General features: G+C 42.5%; 1 protein-coding gene across 2 annotated transcripts in view; it reads right to left on the bottom strand.

The window, feature by feature from the left end:
* The window catches only part of GUCY2C (guanylate cyclase 2C), a 98,315-nt gene that overhangs the window by 10,431 nt on the left and 60,297 nt on the right, over positions 1-27,587 (bottom strand). Inside the window, exons 22-26 of one of the 2 annotated variants that reach the window (XM_084811766.1) lie at positions 19,196-19,388; positions 18,084-18,258; positions 8,500-8,598; positions 5,764-5,858; positions 5,060-5,136 (exon numbers count right to left, since the gene is read on the bottom strand). In XM_084811766.1, coding sequence (XP_084667892.1) covers positions 5,060-5,136; positions 5,764-5,858; positions 8,500-8,598; positions 18,084-18,258; positions 19,196-19,388 — 639 coding nt within the window. The remainder of the gene's footprint in view (positions 1-5,059; positions 5,137-5,763; positions 5,859-8,499; positions 8,599-18,083; positions 18,259-19,195; positions 19,389-27,587) is intronic. The other variant, XM_084811768.1, reaches the window with a different exon arrangement.

Genomic DNA, 27,587 nt, shown 5'->3' with positions numbered 1-27,587 from the left:
GCCCAACTTTAACTCTAATGTAACAGGACCTACTTTAATCCATTTTTAAAAAATTAGATACCTGTCTTTCTCCTCTCTTTCTCTCTCTTATTCTCCTCCTCTCTTTTATGCTTTTCCTTCACTTAAAAAAACAAAACAAACCTTAAAAACAAAATGGTGGTGATGCTACTGGTGTCAATTCACCTTAGGTCAAGGTGTTTCCCACCTGTAGGTCCCAACGCGCACCAATGCTCAAGCCTGTGAGGAGGAGCAGGATGTTCACACCAGAAGTTTAAAGTGACTAAGCAATGGAAGTGCCAAGCTGTCTATATATGTAAACAAGTGACTGACAAAACAGAGGTAGGCTTAAAATTATTTAGTTAAACATTTCATCTTCCGCTTTCATCAGTAACACAGCTGGATTTCAAACTAGGGAAGCTGCCACCTTCAAAAGCAGAATGACTGGCAAGACGTATTATATTAAACAGAATATTACCTGCAAGTCCAGGTATGTAATCTATGTTATAGAATGCAAACACCCTGGATGCCACATAGAGTATGTTGGGAAAACAACTATAGCCCTTCATACCCATTTCAGAAATCACAAGTCAGCATTCACAACAAAAAAGCTTGATCAACCTGTTAGATGACTACAGCCTTTCAGACTTTGGAATATTTCCAATAGAAAAACTGTCCAATCCTGGGACACTTGAAGCAAGATTGAACACCCTAACCACTCCATGGCCTTACCTTGGAGGATAATCCTTAACTGTTTACCTATATTTGTATTGATTGATTGATTGATTGAAATGTTTATAGGTCTTTCAGATACCCTGGCCACAAGCTGTTTAGGGATTTATAAGTAAGAACCAACACCTTGAATTGGGCCCAGAAACAAATTGGAAGCCAATGCTACTGATGTAGGACCAATGTAATATATAGCCTAAAGTGTAGACTAGAAAGCAATCTGGTTGCAGCATTTTGCACTAGCTGCATTTTCCAAACACTCTTCAGTGGCTGCCCCACACAGAGCGCATTGCAGTAGTCTGAACAGGAAATGACTAAGGCATGCATCACTGTGGCCAGATCTGTCTTCTCCAAGAAGGAACACAACTGGCACACCAGTCAAAGCTGAGCAAAAGCACTCCTGGCCATAGCTACCACCTCAGCATCCAAGAGCGAAGCTAGATCCAGGAACACTCCCAAGTTGAGTACCTGACCCTTCAGAGGAAGTCCAACCCCATACAGCACAGGTTGTATTTCCAACCCCAGGTCAGACCTACTGCCTATCAAGACTTCTGTCTTCTTAGGACAGTGCCTCAGCTTTTTAGCCCACATCCAATCCATTACTACATCCAGGCAACTGGTCAAGATTTCCACAGCTGCCTTGGCATTAGTTAAAAAAGAGAGATAGAGCTGGGCATCATCAGCACAGTGATTAGACTTAATCCCACACCCTTGAATGACCCCTCTCTCTGCAGCTTTATGTAGATACTAATGAGCAAAGGGGATGAAATAGAACCCTGAGGAACCCCACAGGCCAAGCAATAATCCTCTAGCACCACCTTCTGGGAATGTTCACCCACATAGGACAAGATCCACCGCAAAGCAATTCCTCCAAATCCCTTACTAGCTAAACATCCCAGAAGGATATCATGGTCGATGGTATCAAATGCCTCTGAGAGCTTCAAATAGGGATGTTGGAGAAATCCTCCACCAACCCCAATGAGGCCAGATTCAATAGAACCCTGAAGTCCGTGGAGGATCAGATCTCCTACCTGCACCTCCAGGAGGAATCCTCACCAGCCGGATCCTCCCTGCTGGCCAGCTCTGGAGCGCCAGCGATACAGCTGCCATTGCCATATCGCTGGCTGGGCGGATTGACTGAGGACACAAATGGCGTCTGGAATGCCATTTGCGGCCGTAAAGGTCTTAGTTTAAGGTAAATGCAGCTATAAATGGCTGCATTTACCTTAAACTAAGGCCTTTACAGCCGCAAATGGCATCCTGGATGCCATTTGTGTCTGCAGGCAGTAGTCCCCTTCAGCTAGCGATATGGCATGGCAACCATATCGCTGGCACTTCGGAGCCAGCCGGCGGCTCCGCGGAAACATCACGGAGCGGAGCCAGCCAAAGAGGATTCCAGGGGGAGGAACAGATCGCCTCCCCACCCATGGACCCCGCTCTGGAATGGCAGGTAAGTGTTCCGCCCATCCCTAGCTCCAAAAGAACCAACAGGGATGCATTACAAAAGACGTAAATAATTAGTTTCATCCAAGAAAACTTGGAGCTGTGTTGCCACCACCTGCTCTACGACCTTACTCAAAAGATGAAGATTGGAGACTGGCTGATAATTATTCAGGATAGTGGGATCTAAGTATAGCTTCTTCAATAATGTTCTCGCAACCGCCTCTTTCAGAAATGGAAACAAAGCCCTCCCTCAAACAAAGCATGTACAACTTCCACGTCCAAGCTGGCCAGTTTCCTTCTGGCAGCTTTTATAAATAAGCAGGTACTAGGGTTCACCACTCTAAGTAATGTGTCTGCACCCTCAATAAACAAGATGAAACTCATTTGTTAAAATGGACAAACAATGTCTCAGTCACTACCACAAAGCCTGCTCTCAATGTGGAATCCAGTTCAGAGCAGATGCGAGCGATTTTATCAGTGAAGTATTTTGCAAATTTGTCACAGCAAATCACCAAAGGTTCCCCCTTACTTCTTTGGAGTTTGGAATGTAACTGCCCCTTCACCACCTGCAACAACTCTGCTGGACAACACTGTGCTGACATAATGGTGTCAGAGAACTACAATCTCTTTGCTGCCATCACCAACACAGAGTAGGCCCTAACTTGCCTACTCATGCTCGACTGGATTCATCCAGAGTCTTCCTCCACCATCACTCCAGCCATCTACTCAAATGTTTCATTGCTCTGAGCTCCTCAGAAAACCAAGGAACACAGGCTCTATGCGATGAGAAAGGGCGCTAAGGAGTGATCATGTCAATTGGCTGGGTCATCTCATTCCAGAGATCAACCAGAGCTTCAAAGGGATCACCAGCTCTAGCAACAAGGAAATCCCCTAGAGCATTCAGGAGTCTTTCTGGATCTGGGAGTGGGGGGCATTTTAATAGGCACCCATCACTGCAGAGGTTATGAGTCTGAGCGAATCTAAATGCTATCATTTCTAAACCTCTCTGTAGCAGCTGGCACCTGATAATTCTCTCTATCCTCGGTGTGTTTAAAACTGTCATCAGGCTTGAAATCCAACTATGCAAATTAGTAATGAAGGCAGAAGCTGAAATATTTAACTAGATAATTGTGTTATTATTTCTGTTTCCTCAGTCACTTAGGGCGCAATCCTATTCAGATAGGCGGCCACCTCCGAACTCGGAGGCGACCGCCTATCCAAAGCAGGGCAGGAGAAGCACAAAGGGGATAGTTCCCTCCGCGCTCCTCCTACCCTGCATTTTTGGCTAGACAGCCAATAGTGGCTGTCTAGCCACGGGAGGGTGGAGCGGGGGAAGAGGCTGCTGTATGACACATTGGGTGTGTTGTACAGGCATTTCCACCCTCCCTGCCCCAGAACGCCTCCAGCCACACCCCTTTTTGGGTGCTCCATGCTCCTCTTGCGAGCATGGAGCATGGGGCTGTTCTGCGCTGCCTCGGAGGTCGGTTCTCCAGGAACCAACCTCAGACTGCGAGCTCCGAGGTCAGTTCCCGGATAACACGATATCCTATGGCCATCTAGTCTCTGTTCAGGCGGCCATAGGATTGCTTCCTTATTTACATATACATTTTTTATGATAACCACAAAATTCTTCTAGAATTCAGCGCCTATTTGGATGCAAGACTATTTAGTTCTAGCACAGAGAACTCTGCCCCTACCCAGCTACCCAATCAGTGGGCAGTCTTTCTCCAGCTCCCCACTACTACCACCACCCATCTCTGATATAAGCTGTGGTCCATCTCTTTCTTTCCCCCCACCTCCTCTCCCATCTCTCTTGCTGTCACCTGTGTCTTTCTTTATCCCTCTTCTGCTTCTCTCCCATCTCTTTCTATGTGTATATATGTGGGGATGACTAAGAGCATCTCTATACCAGCCTAAAATCCCACATTTGAAGTGGGGCTTTCTGCTTCCGTTTCAAATGCAGGTTCCCCATGGACTCCCTTTACACACACTTCCTCCCCCCTCTTTTCTGCTCCTTTCCCTCCTCATCTGAGTCTTCCATATGTTTCATTATACAGCTGTTAGATGGCGCTGTGGTCTAGCTCCTCTTATTGTGACTTTTCCTCTTTTCATGGAGTGAACTCGAGTGGAATTCAAGCACTGTAATTTGATAGCTCATTATCTCCGATCTATTTAAAAATGGAATAAAGGTCAGGGGATATCCTGGAGGTTGACAACGTCAACTACAGGACCCGCAAACTTCCATGAGTACCCAATCTCAATAGCAGGATAAAAGCTCCATGTGAAAAATCCCACAGATCTCCATCTGAGCAGGAGGGAGTAGCAGGCTAGGCTGTCCAATTGGTGGCTGTATGGGCAAGCCAAGAGGACCTGCCACAGGACAATGAGATGAGGAGCATTGGTTTAGTTGCTACAGTGACTGGGACACACTCCTATGTCACAGCTAGTGCCAGCTGGGTGGGGATTGTCTCCTCAGTTGCCCTGGCCACCAGGACATGCTTGCCTGTTCCTGCAGGGCTCAAGAGCCTCTCTTCACTCCCACTCACCTTCCTCCCTGAAATTTGTGCTGTTCATGGCAAGGCTTCCCTGACAGAAGCAAAATATAGCAGAAAATATATTTTACAGCTGCATTCCCTTTTGTAGAGAATATATGTGCTTTTTTTTTACCTTGCTTCCAAAGGCAAAGGTAAATGTAAAAAAAGATTACTTAAGCTGGGATTCAAGAGACCCAAGATACATGCATGTGTGCCCATGTGTGTATGCATGGATGCAGTGTTCATCTCTGCCAGGAGCATGCCCAGTAATATAATTACAGAAAAATACTCTAAAGGTTGAATGCTGGCATGAATATTCTGTGTATACCCCAGCCCTCAGTTAAAAAACCTCTTACACAGAAGGTGGCGTTGGAAGATTATATTTCTGGTCCTTCACGCCTGTCAGCCAGTAAGTAATTTCAGTTCCTTTGCCCTAATATGAAACAACAAAATAATAAATCTAAGATAAGAACAGTGACTATATTGATATTTTATATATATATATATATATATATGATTTATCTTCTTCATATATTGCAGCATTGTATTGTCTTTATATGATTTTATGTAATCAGTATATAGAGCATAAGGTGTATGCCTAGCAGCTTTTCTAAACAGCTATTAATATATACATAAATATATCAGAAACCAGGATTAGCAAACTGAGACTAGAGTCCTGTCCAGTGAAATTGACAAGACTTTCCATTCATCACTATTATTTATTTATTTAGCTCCATCAATGCACACGGCACTGTACAGAAAAAAAAAATCCCTGCCTCAGAGGCTTATATTCTAATAAAACCACAAAATAAAAAATACAAATACATTTAGATTAGATTTAAAAAGCCGGCGCGGTGGTTAGAATGCTGTAGTTAGATGTAAAAATTAGAAAACCCAAGTTCAAGTCCTTGCCCGGCCATGAAATTCACTGGCTCACCTTGGCAAGTTCTTTTGTCCTCAACTAGTAATTTAAAATGTATTAACTTCCTAGACTGTAATAGCTCTAGAGAGATTTTCTTACATTTTGAATATCTGAATGCATGGTGTGGGTGTCTGTTACCTTCAGATATGTCTCTCCTCGTTCTTCATACTGGAATTGGCAGTCTGTCCTCTTGAGAATAGCAATAGTGGAACCACTTACATGAATTCGTAGAGCTAAAAGCATGATAACAACAAACAGACATAAAGTTTTAATTTAGAATTGTTTGATTTTTGGTTTTGTCTTGTGCCAGTCTGTACTATAGTTGATGTTTAGCTGATATTATTGAGTGTCCTGTAGTGAAAATGCTAGGACTCAAATGTGTCAAATATATTTATCTTATAAATAATATTTCAAAATAGAACATAACTACTGACATAATTCTTAAGTCACTCAAGTTATCTTGGAGTGGTCTTAGTGACTTCAGTGAGAGTCCTGAAGTAATTCTTGAGGTGACTTTAATCTGAAAATGTATAGCCAGAAGGAAGGTTAGATGTATAACCAAGGGGGGGGGGGATGATGGGGGGCGACTAAGCAAACCATGCACAAAACAGCAAATAACACTTTAAAAAAGTATAATGTAGCTGTCCTTTAAGAAAATATCACAAGGGTGCAATTATTTATTAATTACATTTTTATCCTACCCTTCCTTCTAAGGAACTCAGGGCACCTCCTCCCTATTTATGTTCACAATAACTACATGGTGTTGTTGTTGTTCAGTCGTTAAGTCGTGTCCAACTCTTCGTGACCCCATGGACCATAGCACGCCAGGCCTTCCTGTCCTCCGCTCTCTCCCAGAGTGTGCTCAAGTCCATATTCATTGCATCAGTGATGCTATATAGCCATCTCATCCTCTGCCATCCCCTTCTCCTTTTGCCTTCAGTCTTTCCCAGCATCAGGGTCTTTTCCAGTGACTTTTCTCTTCACATTAGGTGGCCAAAATATTTCAGCTTCAGCTTCAGTATCTGTCCTTCCAATGAGCACTCACGGTTGATTTCCTTTAGGATGGACTGATTTGACTTCCTTGCAGTCCAGGGGACTCATAAGAGTCTTCTCCAGCACCACAGTTCGAAAGCATCAATTCTTCGGCACTCAGCCTTCCTTATAGTCCAGCTCTCACAGCCCTACATTACTACTGGGAAAACCATAGCTTTGACTATATGAACCTTTGTCGGCAAGGTAATGTCTCTGCTTCTTACTATGCTGTCTAGGTTCACCATAGCTTTCCTCCCAAGGAGCAAGCGTCTTTTAATTTCATGGCTACAGTCACCGTCTGTGGTGATCTTGGAGCCCAAGAAAGTAAAATCTGTCACTGCTTCCATTTTTTCCCCTTCTATATGCCAGGAAGTGATGGGGCCAGATGCCATGATCTTAGTTTTTTTAATGCTGAGTTTCAAACCAGCTTTTGCACTCTCCACTTTCACCCTCAACAAGAGGCTCTTTTGATCCTCTTCGCTTTCTGCCATTAGGGTGGCATCGTCTGCGTATCTGAGGTTGTTGATAATTCTCCCAGCAATCTTAATTCCGACCTGTGATTCATCCAAGCTGGCGTTTCTCATGATGTACTCTGCATATAAGTTAAATAAGCAGGGTGACAATATGCAGCCTTGTCATACTCTTTTCCCAATTTTGAACCACTCGGTTGTTCCATGTCTGGTTCTTACTGTTGCTTCTTGACCCTCGTACAGGTTTCTCAGGAGACAGGTAAGGTGGCCTGGTACTCCCATCACTTTAAGAATTTACCACAGTTTGTTGTGATCCACACAATCAAAGGCTTTAGCGTAGTCAATGAAGCAGAAAGAGACGTTTTTCTGGAATTCTCTTGCTTTCTCCATGATCCAGCGAATGTTGGCGATTTGATCTCTAGTTCCTCTGCCTCTTCGAAACCCAGCTTGTACTTCCGGTAGCTCTCGGTTCACATACTGCTTAAGCCTAGCCTGTAGGATTTTGAGCATCACCTTGCTGGCATGTGAAATGAGCGCAATTGTACAGTAGTTTGAACACTCTTTGGCATTGCCCTTCTTTGGAATTGGAATGTAAACTGACCTTTTCCAGTCTTGTGGTCACTGTTGAGTGTTCCAAATTTGTAGCCACAAGCAAAGCTAGTCATAAGAAAAACATCCATAGTAATAATAGAGTAATATCTTTATTAGGCCAACCCCAAAGTCACAAAATAGTGTACAAGCTTTGAGGTCTCCAGAACTCTTCATCCAGCAAGATGTTACAAAAAGCAGGTGGGGGAGGGGAAGAAAAGGGGAAATAAGTCTGATGTGACATTAAAATCATTTTATTGTATTTATTGTATTTATTATATTTGTAATTTGCCCAATAACAAAAGTTCTTTGGGTGGATTACATAAAGCTAAAAGAATACAATGCAATACAATTAAAAAAGCACAAGAAAAACTGTCAGATAAATAAAAATAGTCATAAAATCTAAAATGCTTTGGAGAAAATAAAGGTCTTTTTCTGGCACTGAAAAGATAACAGTGTTGGCTCCAAGTGAGCATCTTTGGGGAGCTTATTCCACAAATGGGGTGCCACATTTGAGAATACCCTCTCTCTTTTAGCTACATGCCTAACGTCCTTTGGCAGAGGCACCCAGAGGAGAGCCTCCAAAGATAACCTGTCATGAAATTTGGATGGTCAGAGTCTTAAGATAGAATGTGGGAGGAGGTTGCAAATGTCTGCTGAGAGAGAGTGGCTGGCCCCAGTCAACTTCTAATTTATGATGATAAAATAGTTCCTTTTGTGGATAAGGAGGTCTGAAGTTGATCGTACAAAATACTGTATAGTGCAGAAATAAACCTGTCCTTACGTAAACCTGTAGATTCCATCCTTGAAGCTGTGTTTACTGTATCTCCAAACAAGCAGTAACGAGGCATTTTAATCCCAACCACACCAGCAGCACATGGACCTGGGCAAAAGAAACAGAGTATGAATTAAGAGGAAGAGGGAGCACTTACATATGAAAAGTTGAATCCACACCATCTCCACAAGGAGCTCTTGCTACAATCCCCACCACGTGTGTATGTGTGCGTGTGTGCGCACGTACGTGTGTATATGTGTGTGTGAGTGTGTGTGTAACTCAGGATAACACTTCATGAATCTGATGATGTCTCCCGGGAGGACAGGTTACAGACGTGACTGAAGGGTTGCCTGCACTCATAAAGCCCACTGACAGGTATCCCTTTCTTCTCATCCATGTGGAAACAAATGATACTGCCAAGCAGAGCTACAAAGAAATCATGTCAGACTTTGAAGCTTTGGGAAGGAAACTCAAGAACTTTGGGGCCCAGATAGTTTTCTCATCCATCCTTCCAGTAGTTAGAAGAGGGAAAGAAAGGGAAAGAAATACTTCATACCCTACGAAGGGGGTGCCGACGAGACAGATTTGGATTCTGGGACCACAGGCTATACTTCCTGGAAGATGGACTGTTGGCAAGGGATGGGTTGCACCTCACAAAGGCTGGGAAGAATTGGCCACAGCATGAAGAACTTAATCAGGAGGGCTTTAAACTGAATCCTATGGGGAAGGGGGACGTAAAGTTGGGAGTAACAATGGATGAAGGCTCATGCACCGCAACAGAGAGAACAGCTCTAATAGTGCCCAATAATAGTCTTCAGACACATGTAGAAAGAAAGCCATACTATGAAGCACATGGTCTTCGATGTCTGTATACTAATGCCCAGACTATGGGAAACAAAGAGAATAAACTTGAACTCTTAATACAAGAGGGAAATTATGACTTGATACGTAAAACAGACTTGGTGGGATGACTCTCATGTCTGGAATAGAGCAATTGAAGGATATAACTTATTCAAAAAGAACAGGAGGAACAGAAAGGGAGGTGGGGTTGCACTATATGTTGAAAATACATATCTCTGCACAGAAATACAGGAGGATGAACTTGGTAGCGCCACTGAGAGCATCTGGGTTAAAATAAATGGAGCAAAGAATAAAAGGAACCTGGTGGTCAGAGTCGACTACCGGCCACCCAATCAAGAACACGAGGATGAAACTTTTGAAAAGCAAATAGCCAATGTTTCAAGGAAGCATGATGTAGTAGTAATGGGGGACTTCAATTTCCCCAATATTTGTTGGGAGGCAAATTCTGCAAAACATGGCACCTCCAAGAAATTCTTGACTTGTGTTGCGGATAAATTCCTCCTACAGAAAGTAGAGGAAGGAACTAGAGTATCAGCTATCCTTGACTTAATCCTAACCAACAGAGATGACTTAGTGGATAAAGTAGCAGTTACAGGAACTCTGGGGGAAAGCGACCATGTTATACTTGAGTTCTTGGTTCTAAAGGAAGCAAAAGCCGAGTGTAGCCAAATGCATACCTTGGATTTTAGGAACGCTGATTTTAATAAACTCAGAACAGTTATAAGTAAGGTCCCATGGCAAGTGACTCTAATGAGAAAAGGAGTCCAAGATGGGTGGGAGTTTTTAAAAAAGGAAATTCTCAAGGCACAATTACAAACAATTCCAACAAGAAGAAAAGGTGGAAGACAACAGAAGAAGCCGATGTGGCTTCACAAAAAGCTTAGAGATGACCTGAAAACAAAAAAGCATACATATAGGAAGTGGAAGGAAGGACAAGCAACAAAGGAAGAGTACAGGCAGGTAGCACAGAATTGCAGGGATGGCATCAGGAAGGCTAAAGCTGAGAATGAGCTGAGGTTAGCAAGGGATGCTAAAAGCAACAAAAAAGCTTTCTTCAGCTATATGCAAGGTAAAAGACAGAGGAAAGGAATGGTGGTTCAGCTATTAGATAAGGATGGCAAAATGATAACGGATGACAAAGAAAAGGCAGAAGTGCTCAATTCCTACTTTGGCTCAGTCTTCTCCCAAAAGAGGGTCTATGACCTCCCTGGCAAAGGCGAAGTATAGGCTGAAGGGGCAGGATTGCAGCTTGAGATCGATAGGCATACGGTCAAGGAACACCTAGAGTAATAAAGGAACTGGCAGAAGAGCTCTCAGAACCACTGTTTATTATCTTTGAGCAATCATGGAGGACGGGTGAAGTGCCAGATGACTGGAGGAGGGCTAATGTGGTCCCTGTCTTCAAAAAGGGTAAAAAGGAGGAACCTGGGAACTACCGACCAGTCAGTCTGACATCAATCCCGGGGAAAATTCTGGAACAGATGATAAAGCAATCCATCTGGAAGCACCTTGAAAACAATGCAGTGATTACTCGACGCCAACATGGATTTGTCAAGAACAAATCCTGCCAGACTAATCTGATCTCATTTTTTGACCAGGTAACCTCCCTTGTGGACGTGGGAATGCTGTGGACATAATATAGCTTGACTTCAATAAAGCGTTCAACAAAGTGCCCCATGATATCCTGATTAGCAAACTAGCTCAAAGTAGGCTAGATGAAACAACTATCAGGTGGATCCACAGTTGGCTACAGAATCAGACTCAAAGGATGGTAATCAATGGGATCTTCTCAAACTGGAGAGAGGTAACGAGCGGGGTACCGCAGGGCTCAGTCCTGGGCCAGGTGCTCTTCAACATCTTTATTAATGACTTGGATGAGGAGGCGCAGGGAATGCTGATCAGATCTGCAGATGACACAAAATTGGGTGGGATAGCTAATAGCTTGGAAGACAGAAACAAAATTCAAAGTGATCTTGATAGACTGGAACACTGGGCAGAAAACAACAGGATGAAATTTAATAGGGATAAATGCCAAGTTCTGCACCTAGGAAATGCACAGTTACAAGATGGGGGATACTTGGCTCAACAATACTACAAGCGAGAAGGATCTTGGAATTGTTGTAGATCACAAGCTGAATATGAGACAACAATGTGATGTGGCTGCAAAAAAGGGCATTCCTATTTGGGGCTGCATTAATAGAAGCATAGCTTCCAAATCCCGGGAAGTACTAGTTCCCCTCTACTCAGCACTGGTGAGGCCTCATCTGGAGTACTGTGTCCTGTTCTGGGCACCACACTTTAAGAAGGATGCAGACAAGCTGGAGAGGGTTCAGAGGAGGGCAACAAAAGATGATCAGGGGACTGGAAACAAAGCCCTATGAAGACAGACAGAAGTAGTGGGCATGCTTAGCCTTGAGAAGAGAAGACTGCAGGGAGATACGATAGCGCTCTTCAAGTACTGGAAAGGTTGTCACAGAGAGGAAGGCCAGGATCTCTTCTCGATCATCCCAGAATGCAGGACACGGAATAATGGGCTCAAGTTACAGGAAGCCAGATTCTGGCTGAAAATCAGGAAAAACATTCTGACTGTTAGAGCAATACGACAATGGAACCAATTGCCTAGGGAGGTAGTGGGCTCTCCCATACTGGAGGCATTCAAGATGAGGCTGGACAGCCATCTGTCAGGGATGCTCTGTCTTGGATTCCTGCATTACGCAGGGGGTTGGACTTGATGGTCTTACAGGCCCCTTCCAACCCTACTATTCTATGATTCTATGAAGTGGACTGTAGTCCACAAAAGCCTATGCCACAATGAATATGTTAGTATTTTAAGGTTCCACAAGACTCTTTGCTGTTTTGCTGCAATAGACGAATACAGCCATCCCTCTAAAAAAGTAGATTAACATTAAACAACGCAAGAATTAATATGACTCATTACTGCTTATTGAAAGGCTTTCTCTGTTCAGTTTGTAGGCATGGGGATGCTTACAGGTGTTCATGGCAGATTGTTATTTATGATTTCAAAACAGGTATAATCCATCCAATCACCACCCTACGCCCCTGTCCTCCTCTTCTACAGCCATGTTGAGTAGGTCCAGTAGTGGACATTTCAGGAGCCCAGACAAGAGATCTCTAGAGACTTGCCACCTAGCATACCCACACAGATTCTGACATTCACTTCTGACTTTGTCTTTCTCCTCTCCCACACATCCCCAGATAATATCACTGCTGACCTCTTCATCTTTCTTTCACCTGGCAGGGAGGGTGAGGAACAACTTGGCAAATCATGTGAATGAATAATACCAGAAGTAGCAGGGGAGTGCAGGGAGTTGCTAGGCACATGAACTTCACAGATTTTCCTAGTGAAAAATCTCACCCCAGAACAGGCTTGCAGCTATTAACTCCAGGGGCTTACAAGTTAAGATTTTGGTAGAGGTTACTCTGGGAGGGTGGGAGCTCCTCTGCAACGGGCCAAAGACATTTGCTGAATCACCTGGCCAATTGCACCAGGCCAGTGTTCAGTTTCCCTCATTCTTGTATTCTCTCCCTATCCTCTCCTATATATGTGTCTTCCAGAGGGGTAGACATGTTAGAGCTTTTTTTAATAGCTGTATCTGCTTTGAGTTTCATCACAGAATTGAGATCCAAGCTCTACACAAAGAACTTTTCTCTTCCTGATTTTCTGCTACATAGCCCTCTATATAGAGGGTTAGAATTTTTTGGAGTTTCTGTTTAAAAGGAACTATTCAATCTTGAATGGCTCCTATCCAATTAGATGTTACCTCAGCAAACACTGTACCTCTGTATCAACATATAACAAGTATTTTAAAGCCTAATTTGATCAGAGGCAAATGTAGAGCTTTCTGCAATCAATACCAAGAAAGCTGGTTTGACCTGGATTGCAGAAAGGCTCGATCAGCAGTAAGAAGCTATGCTAGGAAAATAAAGTCTAACCATTCCCCTAAAATAATTGAGACATTTGTGAATAAGAAAAAAAGAATATAGGGAATTAATAAGAAATAAGAAAATCACATTTCAAAGACATCTCTGGCATAGCTTGGATACTGCTTTGAAGACAAAAGATATGTCAGCCTTTTGGAAGATCATAAACAACAGCTTAAATGGTGATATATCAAATGTAAATCCACAGATATCAAAGACAGATTGGGAGAAACACTTCAGTGTTTTATTTAATGTCGATAGCACGCAATTACATCTGCCTTTATGCTCCATCCTTGGCACTACAGATCCATGGCCCCCTGTATCTCATAAAGATATAGAGTTATTAATTAATACAATGCCAGATAAAAAAGCCCCAGGAGAAGACTATGTCCCAGCAGAGGTAATCAAACATAACATCAAGTGGTGGCTGCCTATTTTGGCCAAATTGTTCAATCATATAAACCTACCTGGGGAATTCCCAAAGGGTTGGAATACTTCTATTGTAATTCCAATCTTCAAAAAAGGAGACCATAATCTCCCTTCAAATTATAGGCCAATTCGTCTTATTGATATTGCAGCCAAATTATATGCTAGACACCTGCTGAACAAACTAGAGGATTGGGCCTTCATAAATAACATCCTTATAGAAGAACAAGCTGGTTTTCGAGCAGGTTATTCAACAATGGACCATTGTTTTGTACTAGACCACTTGGTTAATAAGTACAAAAATCTAAAAAAATCAAAATTGTATGTGGCATTTGTTGAATTCAAAGCAGCTTTTGACTCAATTAATAGGAACAGGTTATGGGCAAAACTGGCAAACTTAAATTTAGATCGACGTCTCTTGATTCTATTACAACTGTTGCATGAAAACTCAGACATTCCGGTGAGATTTTCTACTGCTAGACACATGACAGATAATATCGCAGTATCTCGAGGAGTTAAACGGGTGTGTCCTGACCCCTCTTCAATCTATTCGTAAATGATATAGCTTTTGATTTGACTGGTGATTTCTATTTCCCAGTAAAATTAGAAGAAAGGAAATTGTCCTTTCTTCTTTATGCTGATGATCTGATTCTCATTTCATATACCCAGATAGGTTTACGGAGATTACTATCAGCATTGGCTGAATATTCCCATAAACACCTACTATCTATAAATTATGGGAAAACCAAAGTCATGGTCTTTGGACATAGATCCCCATTACACAAATGGAGAATAAACACCCACCCTATTGAGCAAGTATCCTCGTATCGCTATCTGGGTGTTCTTTTTTCAGCTTCAGGAGGCTGGGACGCTCATTTCAAATCCTTGAAATTAAAGATAAACCAACAACTAAACGGTTTACTGAAGTTTTGGCATACAAGGGGAGGTTACCAAATCCACCCAATGTTAATTTTGTTGAAATCAAAACTTATCCCTTAGTTTGTATATGGAGGAGAGTTATGGGCTTTGAAGTCTCCCTATAATATGGAAATGTTTCAAAACAAATTGCTGAGAACAATTCTAGGTTTGACAAGGTGTATTCCTGCTTCACTTTTACGTTCAGAAACTGGTGTAATACCAGTCAAATCTATCATGGTCCTCAGGGCCTTTAATTATTGGCTCAAGATTTTTTTTCTTTCCTTCAACTAGATTTCCTAAATTGTGCCTTTTAGAATAAATGAGAGTTAACCCATCAAACACATTATCCTGGTTTCAGAAATTAATTTATTACATTCATTACTATGGTTTTTCCTTTAAATATTTTACCACTTTGAACGTTGCCCATAGGAAAGAGGATTTAAAGGAGAGGGTTTACAGTGTTTCTATCCAAACAGATCTCTGTTCAGTGTCTAGTAATAAGATAGCACCTTGGTTTGCAAAGACCAAGCTTAAATTTGAATGTGAACACTATCAGACTTTAATTACAAACCCTTGTCTTAGATCCGCTCTCACACGATTGAAGATGGAGCAAATAAAACCAGCAGTTTTAGAAGGGCGTTTTAACAAGACTCCCTATGCCTCGAGACTCTGCCCCTGCCGTACTGGCAAAGTGGAAGATCTGCCTCATTACTTATTGTATTGCCCTATTTATTCCCAAAGTTGTTCTAAATATTTGCATCATTTTTTTGAAAAAAAGTCCAGCTGGTCCGATTTAGACAGAATACACTTTTTGTTTACTTCCAAAAGAAAGACAGTCTTATTGGCATTGGCCAATTTTGCTCTCACAGCCCAATCGCATAGAGCTAATTTTATGACCTTGTAGGAAATTAAAAATTAATATGATTTGTTTGATTTCTTTTATGTATGTTTTATCTTTGTTATTATTTTGCTTGTTGTAACCTCTGGTTGAAACAATAAAAACTTTGATTGATTGATTTCCCCTTTTATCCCCACTTTCAAAAAGATCAGAAATAAGCTAGTTATAAAAGTTAACGGTGCCGTATCGGCAGTGTGTAATGCCAGCATAGTGCTATGAACTTGCCGAGGAAGGAATTTCCTCGATTCAAACCACATGTCTGTCATGTGAATGCTTGAGCACATTTCTCGATTACAGGCCAGTCAGAAGGAGAAGAGGGTAAAATGCCTCCCTGCAATGAAGGGAGGCAGATCTGATCCCCGTCCCCATCAAGCTCAGGATCAACGTCCTCTGTTGATTCAAAGAACCCCATTAAGTTCAATGGGGCCTACTTCCAATTAAGTGTGCCGGGGGTTGCAGACTTACAGCGCGATCTTATGTCTACTCAAAAGTAAGTCCCATTGAGTTCAATGGGGCTTACTTTCAAGTAAGTGGGCCTAGGATTGCAGACTTACAGCACAATCTTACATCTACTCAGAAGTAAGTTGTAGCTTTCCTGGGGGCTGTGAGGAAACAATACAGCACAAGTTAAGTGATGAAAACAAGACTCACCCCACCTGCTCCTTTGCGCACATGCCAGGGAGGGAGGGAGGCACTCCCTCAATTCAGACCACGTATCTGCCATGTAAAGGAGCCCATCCTAATTCCACAAAGAAACCGAAAGCAGAAAACCCCAGTAAGGATGCGAGGGGTGGGGTGGGGGGTTACTTAATATAGAGAAACCCAAATTGGAGAAAAGGAGGCTTCCAGGTTTGAGAAGAGCTTCCACAGGGGCAATAGGTTGAGCAAGTTACAAAATCTTGGCTATGATCTGTAAGACTGCTTTTGCACAGTTTATCAGCCCTTACAAAATCCAAAAAGAAGAGGCTAAAAATGATTTTAAATACTGTCTTGAGAACAGAAAATAATTATATATACATAAAGCATTCATTCACAGTCATAAGCCATACTTCAATCTTTGACCTTTAGATTTGCTTTTTTACTTCAAAGCACTACTATAAAGCAACCATTAGTCAAAAGTATACAAGGCTCTTCATTGTTTTTTCTTTCTTTTTTCAAGGTGTTGGCAGCATATTTTGTGCAAGCAGCCATGAGAGATAGCAGACAGTGAAGAGCAGCTTTGGTTCAATAGCTGCATTAAAAAACAGAAGTACAACATTAACGGGACCTGAAGGTAAGAACTGGGATCAGAAAATGGGAGGAAAGAAGGAAGAACTGCCTTACAGAAAAGCTTGTGACAGACTCTCTGCAAACTTCCTGCTCTTAAGGTTAATTAAAAATTATTATATTCCTTCTGTGCGGAGCCAATTACTGAAACAAGCGAAAGCAAAAAAGATAAAAATTTCCTTAAATGCTTGGCTTGGGTGTGGGAAATCTGTTTTAATAATGAATTAAACAGGTTCTCCAAGGGGCTTTCCAGAAATAGGTTTTTAGTGTGACAAACAGTTGTTATTTATTGTATGCAGTTCAGATGCCTTCCCTTGAGGCTGCATTCTTTCTGTTGCAAGAATATCATATTTTCCAAGCACTGGATGCTCTGCATTTTGTATCTAGTAAAATGCAATTTGTTTCCTGTATAATGTACCCACTGTTATTGCAATTGCAGTATAAAATGTGATTATAATTGGTAGCTATTAAATATTGCACATGAAGTGACACAACATTCTCCCCCATCCTATTTCATTACTTCTGTAGCTATTTTAAAATCTTTTTCTTGCTTATTTCCAGTGTGCTTTTAGAGCTTGAGTGCACTATCTATTGCATCTTTCCAGCATAAATGTGATAATTAGCTTTAAAAATAAAAAGGGGCAAATATTAGCAAAGGCACCCGCTCCCGGGCTGTTATGCCCCTAATTTTTTTGACTATTTTTCTTTTAATCTATTTTTAGTTTATTTTTTCCAGTTCTCTGAAATCTTGCATGGGTCAAACTACACAACTACTCTTAAGTTTTGTTCTTTTAATATAAGGCTGAACGGTAGCATGCTATCCTTCACCACCATCCCATCAAGGCTGTTCCTAAATCCATTATATATGGACTAGAAATCACCATATTATAATTGAGTAGGGATCTGTGGTACCATCCTTTGAAGACAAAATGCACCTGGGACACATGCTCATTGGTTGTTTGGATATATTTTAAATCTTTCAAAGGACTCACCAACCAGAGCACTATTGGATACATAAAGGTGAACATCCACTGGTACCAACCCTAGCCAGGAATGTTATTAATATTAGATAACCTTAAAAAAAAAAGTCTGCTATATTCTTCTACCAACAATTTGTTACAACTGATAGTTCCAAAAAGATAACATTCCAAAATGCCTGACAAAATATGTGTAATGTCATGCTATTACCCATTTCTATGAGCAATTTATGGAAAATTAAATGTGAGATTGAGAGTTATTGGTTGTTTACTTTCAGCCAGATATTTCATATCTCACTCCATACCAGAGTGAATTCCTATACGAATCCATATAGGAAGGTCTGGAAGATGTCGGAGTTCAAAGGAGCCCATGAAGCTGAGTATATCCAGAGCCATCATGGAAATGTCCACTGCATGAGAGTTGCCATTCCTCTTTGGTAAACCACTCACTACCATATAGGCATCTCCAATGGTCTCCACCTGTTGAAACATGACCCAAGGTTACTGTCTTTACCTGATAGAAGAGTCATTTTGATCAGATGTTGGGAAGGCCTGACACATCATCCTGTTCTCTTTTGCTCAGGCAGGGAGGAATGCCATGCACCTTTCTATTAGCAAACATCTTATAAAGGTATTTGGAGTTCTAAATAGAGCTCCGTATAGCTAGTGTGATGGTGCTTTTCTTTAAGATGAAGAACTTCCTTATAAGTTTCAAAATATTAGGACAAGTAACCCTACTTTACTTCCCTATTTTGCACAATAGTTTTAGCAGAGAATGCCTCAGGGAAAACAAATTATTTCCTTTTGTCTTTTTTTATTATTATTATTATTATTATTATTATTATTATTATTAAATTTATTAATCGCCCATCTGGCTGGTCACCCAGCCACTCTGGGCAATGTACAACATACAATAAAACAGTTTAAAACAATAAAATTCTACAGTAAAAACATTTTCTAAAATACCCTAACCCACCCCAAATGCCTGCCTGAACAACCACATTTTTAATGCACGACGGAAGCTCATTAAAGAGGGGGCATGGCGGAATTCCCTAGGGAGGGAGTTCCACAGAGTGGGGGCCACCACAGAAAAGGCCCTCTCCCTCGTCCCCACCAGGCTAGCTGTCCTGGCTGATGGGACAGAGAGAAGGCCATCCGAGGCTGATCTTGTTAAGCGGCCTGTCTGGTGCTGCTTGAGGCGCTCCTTAAGGTAGGCTGGGCCGGAACCATATAGGGTTTTAAAGGTCAAAACCAACACCTTGAATTTGGCCCGGAAAACAACTGGTAACCAGTGCAACTCCTTCAGCACTGGAGTGATGTGATCTCTCCTTTCATCAAGGATTGGTGGCAACACCCTGCTCCTTTCACCTCAGTCATCCTATCTAGCCTTATGGGCTATCTTCTCAAATCAAGTCACCTTGTAAACATCATGATGGTCAAGAATGTGATCAAAGTTCTTGTAGATGTCATTGAGCATGTCCACCACTTCCATAGGGGTGCTGTATTTACAGATGGTAGTGAAACCCACAATGTCACTGAAGTAGATGGTGACTTCTTCAAAGAGTTCTGGCTCTACCCGTCCAGTTTCCTTCAAAGACTTCACCACGGGCCTGTCAAAAGCAGAAATAAAAGCATGTGGAAGGAAGCTTCTCAGTTTCAGATAATATCTTTAAAAGCTTTGTGACTGTTGCTTGGTGGTCATTGTTTGCTGAGAAAGAATATAGTAACATAGTCCATTCATATTGGTAATGATAAAGCACAATATTATTGTTTAAAATACTAATGCTGTGGACAATCAGTCTCCTTTCAAAACATGTTGTAGGCAACTGGATAGATGAGGGGTAGGTAACCTTATTGGGGTCATGGGCACAACTGGTAATTTTGAAACTGTCCTGGGCACCTGGGTGCCACAGGAGGTGTGGCAAAGAAAAAGTAACCTCCACAAAAGACTGAGCACAAGCCAGAAGTGGTGTCTAAGCCCCAACACACTAAACAACTCATTTGAACCCACAGTTTTCAGCACCAACAAATACCTATTTTACAGCAATCCCAGCTGCTGGTAAGAAAATGTGTCATTTTTTTAAAAAAGTGGGAAGAGTAGGGCACCTTGGCTAGTACAAAGAAAGTTGTCCAGGGGGCACATTGGAGTTTGCAGGCACCCCTGGGGCAGATCATGTTCTGCAGTCATGGATTGGACAGGTTGGCCTATTATCCATGCTACCTTCTTTATGGCTTTAAGATCCTGTACTCTTCAATTGCAGGGAAGGGTGGGGGAGGGAGGGAGAGGGGGGAGAGAGAGAGGGAGAGGGGGGAGAGAGAGAGAAAGAGATAGTATTCATGGTTTGTTATAGGCGAGAAGTTGTTTGGTTTTTTGCTTGTTGTGGCAAAGGGGCTTGCGTAACTCAGTGAAGCCATAAGCTATGCCGTGCAGGGCCACCCAAAACGGACAGGTCATGGCAGAGAGTTCTGACAAAATGTGGTCCACTGGAGAAGGAAATGGCAACCCACTCCAGTATTCTTGCCAAGAAAACCCTATGGAATGTATCACAAGGCTAAAAGAGATGACGCCGGAAAATGAGCCCCTCAGGTCGGAAGGTGTCCAATATACTACTGGGGAAGAGCAGAAAGAGCTCCAGAAAGAGTGAAGCGGCTGGGCCAAAGCCGAAAGGACACTCAGCTGTGGATGTGTCTGGTGGTGAAAAGAAAATCTGATGCTGTAAAGAACAATATTGTTTAGGAACCTGGAATGTCAGATCAATGAATCAAGGTTAGCTGGAGGTGGTCAAACGTGAGATGGCAAGATTGAACATCGACATCTTGGGAATCAGCGAACTAAAATGGACAGGCATGGGCGAATTTAATTCAGGTGACCATTATATCTACGACTGTGGGCATGAATCCCTTAGAAGAAATGGAGTAGCACTCATAGTCAATAAAAGGGTGGGAAAAGCAGTACTGGGGTACAATCTCAAAAACGATAGAATGACCTCAGTACGAATCCAAGGCAAACCATTCAACATCACAGGAATTCAAGTCTATGCCCCAATCACTGAGGCCGAAGAAGCTGAGGTTGATCGGTTCTATGAAGACCTACAACACCTTCTAGAACTAACACCAAAAAAAGATGTCCTCTTCATCATAGGGGATTGGAATGCTAAAGTAGGAAGTCAAGAAATCACCGGGATAACAGGCAAGCATGGCCTTGGTGTACAAAATAAAGCAGGACAAAGGCTAATAGAGTTTTGCCAAGAGAACACGCTTATCATAGCAAACACTTTTTTCCAACAGCACAAGAGGCGACTGTACACATGGACATCACCAGATGGTCAATATCGAAATCAGATTGATTATGTCCTTTGCAGCCAAAGATGGAGAAGCTCTATACAGTCAGTAAAAACAAGACCTGGAGCTGACTGTGGCTCACATCATGAGCTTCTTGTTGCAAAATTTCGGCTTAAATTGAAGAACGTAGGGAAAACCACTAAACCATTCAGGTATGACCTAACTCACATCCCTTATAAATATACAGTGGAGGTGAAGAATAGATTTAAGGGATTAGACCTTAAATAGACAGAGTGCTTGAGGAACTACGGATGGAGGTCCGTAACATTGTTCAGGAGGCAGCAACTCAATCCATCCCAAAGAAAAAGAAATGCAAGAAAGCAAAGTGGCTGTCTGATGAGGCTTTACAAGTCGCTGAGGAAAGAAGGGAAGCAAAAAGCAAGGGAGAAAGGGGAAGATATATCCAACTGAATGCAGAGTTCCAGAGAATGAAAAGAAATAGAGGAAAACAACAGAATGGGAAAGACGAGAGATCTTTTCAAGAAAATCGGAGATCTCAAGGGAACGTTTTGTGCAAAGACGGGCATGATAAAGGACAAAGAAGGCAGAGACCTAACAGAAGCAGATGAGATTAAGAATAGGTGGAAAGAATACACAGAAGAACTATACAGGAAAGATCTGAATGTCCCTGATAGCCATGGTAGTGCGGTCACTGAACTTGAGCCGGACATCCTCGAGAGTGAAGTCAAGTGGGCCTTAGGAAGCATTACTAACAACAAAGCTAGCAGAGATGACAGTATTCCAGCTGAACTATTTAAAATCCTAAAAGATGATGCTGTTAAAGTGCTGCACTCAATATGCCAACACATTTGGAACACTCAACAGTGTCCACAAGACTGGAAAAGGTCAGTTTACATTCCAAATCCAAAGAAGGGCAACGCCAAAGACTGTCCAAACTACCGCACAACTGCGCTCATTTCACCTGCCAGCAAGGTTATGCTCAAAATCCTACAAGCTAGGCTTCAGCAGTATATGAACCAAGAACTACCGGAAATACAAGCTGGGTTTCGAAGAGGCAGAGGAACTAGAGATCAAATCGCCAACCATGGAGAAAGCAAGAGAATTCCAGAAAAACGTCTATTTCTGCTTCATTGACTACGCTAAAGCCTTTGATTGTGTGGATCACAACAAACTGTGGCACATTCTTAAAGAGATGGGAGTACCAGACCACCTTACCTGTCTCCTGAGAAACCTGTACGGGGGTCAAGAAGCAACAGTAAGAACCGGACATGGAACAACCGATTGGTTCAAAATTGGGAAAGGAGTATGACAAGGCTGCATATTGTCACCCTCCTTATTTAACTTATATGCAGAGTACATCATGAGAAATGCCAGCTTGGATGAATCACAGGTCGGAATTAAGAATGCTGGGAGAGTTATCAACAACCTCAGATATGCAGACGATACCACCCAAATGGCAGAAAGCGAAGAGGATCTAAAGAGCCTCTTGTTGAGGGTGAAAGAGGAGAGTGCAAAAGCTGGTTTAAAACTCAACATTAAAAAAACTAAGATCATGGCATCTGGCCCCATCACTTCCTGGCATATAGAAGGGGAAGAAATGGAAGCAGTGACAGATTTTATTTTCTTGGGCTCCAAGATCACCGCAGATGGTGACTGTAGCCATGAAATTAAAAGATGCTTGCTCCTTGGGAGGAAAGCTATGGCAAACCTAGACAGCATAGTAAGAAGCAGAGACATCACCTTGCTGACAAAGGTCCGTCTAATCAAAGCTATGGTTTTCCCAGTAGTAATGTATAGCTGTGAGAGCTGTAGGGAAGGCTGAGCGCCAAAGAATTGATGCTTTCGAACTGTGGTGCTGCAGAAGACTCTTACGTGTCCCCTGGACTGCAAGGAGGTCAAATCAGTCAATCCTAAAGGAAATCAACCCTGAGTGCTCATTGGAAGGACAGATACTGAAGCTGAAGCTGAAATATTTGGCCACCTAATGTGAAGAGAAAAGTCACTGGAAAAGACGTGACGCTGGGAAAGATTGAAGGCAAAAGGAGAAGGGGACGGCAGAGGATGAGATGGCTAGATAGCATCACCGATGCAATGAATATGAACTTGAGCACACTCCGGGAGAGAGCGGAAGACAGGAAGACCTGGCGTGCTATGGTCCATGGGGTCAAGAAGAGTCGGACACGACTGAACGACTGAACAACAACAATCTGCTTGATCAGAACTGGAAGCTGGGGCTGGCAATGCTTATTTGCATACTCAACCACACCATTTTTTTTCTCTTGTCAAGGATCTTCCATTTCCTGGCAGAATTCCAGCTTGGGTACTTATATTCTGCCTTATTAAATTTTGACATTTACTACAACATGGCAGCTGGTGCCTGGAGCATGCAAAACCTCCTCTGGAGGCATGTAGATGCCTACGTCCCATAACTGCTGGGACTAGTGCTTCCTTGTGGGTTTAGCACTCCAAAGTGCACTAAGTCCCATCATGTCCCTTCCAGCTGTATGATTCAAACCCACACTCAAAGCCACATCAGGAAGTACATAAAAAGTCTAGCTTGGAACAAACCTTGAAATAGCTTCATGTTCATATATATTATTTATATTTGCTCCTAGTTATTTATCAGCCTTTGAAGCCTCTCTCTCTCTCATACATGCACACACACAATACTGCCTAAAGTCATGGATACTGAATCTCACAAAGAATATCAGAGGAACTAGAGATCAAATCGCCAACATTTGCTGGATCATGGAGAAAGCAAGAGAATTCCAGAAAAACGTCTATTTCTGCTTCATTGACTACACTAAAGCCTTTGATTGTGTGGCTCACAACAAACTGTGGTAAATTCTTAAAGTGATGGGAGTACCAGACCACCTTACCTGTCTCCTGAGAAACCTGTACGAGGGTCAAGAAGCAACAGTAAGAACCAGACATGGAACAACCGAGTGGTTCAAAATTGGGAAAAGAGTATGACAAGGCTGCATATTGTCACCCTGCTTATTTAACTTATATGCAGAGTACATCATGAGAAACGCCAGCTTGGATGAATCACAGGTCGGAATTAAGACTGCCAGGAGAGTTATCAACAACCTCAGATATGCAGACGATACCACCCAAATGGCAGAAAGCGAAAAGGATCTAAAGAGCCTCTTGTTGAGGGTGAAAGAGGAGAGTGCAAAAGCTGGTCTGAAACTCAACATTAAAAAAACTAAGATCATGGCATTTGGCTCCATCACTTCCTGGCATATAGAAGGGGAAGAAATGGAAGCAGTGACAGATTTTATTTTCTTGGGCTCCAAAATCACCGCAGATGGTGACTGTAGCCATGAAATTAAAAGACGCTTGCTCCTTGGGAGGAAAGCTATGGCAAATCTAGACAGCATAGTAAGAAGCAGAGACATCACCTTGCCGACAAAGGTCCGTCTAATCAAAGCTATGGTTTTCCCAGTAGTAATGTATAGCTGTGAAAGCTGGACTATAGGGAAGGCTGAGCGCCAAAGAATTGATGCTTTCGAACTGTGGTGCTGGAGAAGACTCTTACGTGTCCCCTGGACTGCAAGGAGGTCAAATCAGTCAATCCTAAAGGAAATCAACCCTGAGTGCTCATTGGAAGGACAGATACTGAAACTGAAGCTGAAATATTTGGCCACCTAATGCGAAGAGAAAAGTCACTGGAAAAGACGTGACGCTGGGAAAGATTGAAGGCAAAAGGAGAAGGGGACGGCAGAGATGGCTAGATAGCATCACCAATGCAATGAATATGAACTTGAGCACACTCCGGGAGAGAGCAGAAGACAGGAAGGCCTGGCGTGCTATGGTCCATGGGGTCAAGAAGAGTCGGACACGACTGAACGACTGAACAACAACAATCTGCTTGATCAGAACTGGAAGCTGGGGCTGGCAATGCTTATTTGCATACTCAACCACACCATTTTTTTTCTCTTGTCAAGGATCTTCCATTTCCTGGCAGAATTCCAGCTTGGGTACTTATATTCTGCCTTATTAAATTTTGACATTTACTACAACATGGCAGCTGGTGCCTGGAGCATGCAAAACCTCCTCTGGAGGCATGTAGATGCCTACGTCCCATAACTGCTGGGACTAGTGCTTCCTTGTGGGTTTAGCACTCCAAAGTGCACTAAGTCCCATCATGTCCCTTCCAGCTGTATGATTCAAACCCACACTCAAAGCCACATCAGGAAGTACATAAAAAGTCTAGCTTGGAACAAACCTTGAAATAGCTTCATGTTCATATATATTATTTATATTTGCTCCTAGTTATTTATCAGCCTTTGAAGCCTCTCTCTCTCTCATACATGCACACACACAATACTGCCTAAAGTCATGGATACTGAATCTCACAAAGAATATCAGAGGAACTAGAGATCAAATCGCCAACATTTGCTGGATCATGGAGAAAGCAAGAGAATTCCAGAAAAACGTCTATTTCTGCTTCATTGACTACACTAAAGCCTTTGATTGTGTGGCTCACAACAAACTGTGGCAAATTCTTACAGTGATGGGAGTACCAGACCACCTTACCTGTCTCCTGAGAAACCTGTACAAGGGTCAAGAAGCAACAGTAAGAACCAGACATGGAACAACCGAGTGGTTCAAAATTGGGAAAGGAGTACGACAAGGCTGCATATTGTCACCCTCCTTATTTAACTTATATGCAGAGTACATCATGAGAAACGCTGGGTTGGATGAATCTCAGCTCGGAATTAAGATTGCTGGGAGAATTATCAACACCCTCCAATATGCAGACGATACCACCCTAATGGCAGAAAGCGAAGAGGATCTAAAGAGCCTCTTGTTGAGGGTGAAAGAGGAGAGTGCAAAAGCTGATTTGAAACTCAACATTAAAAAAACTAAGATCATGGCATCTGGCCCCATCACTTCCTGGCATATAGAAGGGGAAGAAATGGAAGCAGTGACAGATTTTACTTTCTTGGGCTCCAAGATCACCGCAGATGGTGACTGTAGCCATGAAATTAAAAGACACTTGCTCCTTGGGAGGAAAGCTATGGCAAACCTGGACAGCATAGTAAGAAGCAGAGACATCACCTTGCCGACAAAGGTCCGTCTAATCAAAGCTATGGTTTTCCCAGTAGTAATGTATGGCTGTGAGAGCTGGACTTTAAGGAAGGCTGAGCGCCGAAGAATTGATGCTTTTGAACTGTGGTGCTGGAGAAGACTCTTACGAGTCCCCTGGACTGCAAGGAGGTAAAATCAGTCCATCCTAAAGGAAATCAACCCTGAGTGCTCACTGGAAGGACAGATACTGAAGCTGAAGCTCCAATATTTTGGCTACCTAATGCGAAGAGAAAACTCTCTGGAAAAGACCCTGATGCTGGGAAAGACTGAAAGCAAAAGGAGAAGGGGACAGCAGAGGATGAGATGGCTAGATAGCATCACCGATGCAATGAAAATGAACTTGAGCACACTCCGGGAGAGAGCGCAGGACAGGAGGACCTGGCGTGCTATGGTCCATGGGGTCACGAAGAGTCGGACACGACTGAACGACTGAACAACAACAAAGCAGGTTATCTAGAAAATATCAGTACAAATGACCAAAGACTGGAGCATCTTCCCTACAAAAAATGCTTAAGTTTTTTTGGACATTTTGGTTTAGAAAAGGAAAACTAAGGTAAAACATGACTGGTGTGGATGCACAAATTATACAGAGTCATTGCCACAAGATGTGGTAATAGCTGTGAGCTTTGGCGACTTTAAAAAGTGTTAGATACATTCACATAAGTGAGGTCTATCAAAAGCTTATAGCTAAACACATGATAGCTAAACACATATTGGCTCAAATAAGAGGAAGGACCATCACTGTTTTGTCTTGCTTCTGAGCTTCCCGTGGGCATCTCTGTGACCTGGTTCACACATCACAGTGGCAAATTGTGGGCTATTTAACCCATTATTTGTGAGGATGTGTGCTGCATGTGAGCCACTTCTACGTTCTGTAAACAATGTCTGATCAGCTGGATCGGAGGTTGTGAGTGTGACATGTGAAACTGGACTGCTGGGTTGTTTAGGGGCTAAATAACCCAGCAATTAACCCATGGTTTGTTGTTGGGTTAACTGCTGGGCTGTTTAGCCCATAAACAACCAGGTTCATATGTCATGCTCACAACATATGTTTACGGTTGTTTACAGAAAGTAGAAGCTGCTCACATGCAACATGCATCCCAGCAAATTGTAGGTTAATTAATTAACCCATGATTTGCTGCTGTGATGCGCAAACTGGCTTTGTGTGATGAAGACAGTGCTGGGCTAGATGGATTTTTGATTTAATCCACCAGGGCAATTCTTTTCTACTTGTGGACTAACACACATCACTCTAATAGGCAGCCTACCCCACCCTGCCCCCACACACATACATATACACACATGTGCCATATTAACAGGCAGCTACCACACAGCCACTTGCCCTTGAGAATAAACAAGCTTGCTCACCCCACTCCTTGGGACCTCTGGAGGAAGGATGGAGCAGAGGA

This window comes from Heloderma suspectum, chromosome 7, assembly GCF_057233095.1.
Source record: "Heloderma suspectum isolate Gila_16-S chromosome 7, 16-S_ref, whole genome shotgun sequence".
Taxonomy (NCBI): domain Eukaryota; kingdom Metazoa; phylum Chordata; class Lepidosauria; order Squamata; family Helodermatidae; genus Heloderma; species Heloderma suspectum.
The sequence above is the reverse complement of the archived record's forward strand: the minus strand, read 5'-3'. Positions and strand labels throughout refer to the sequence as shown.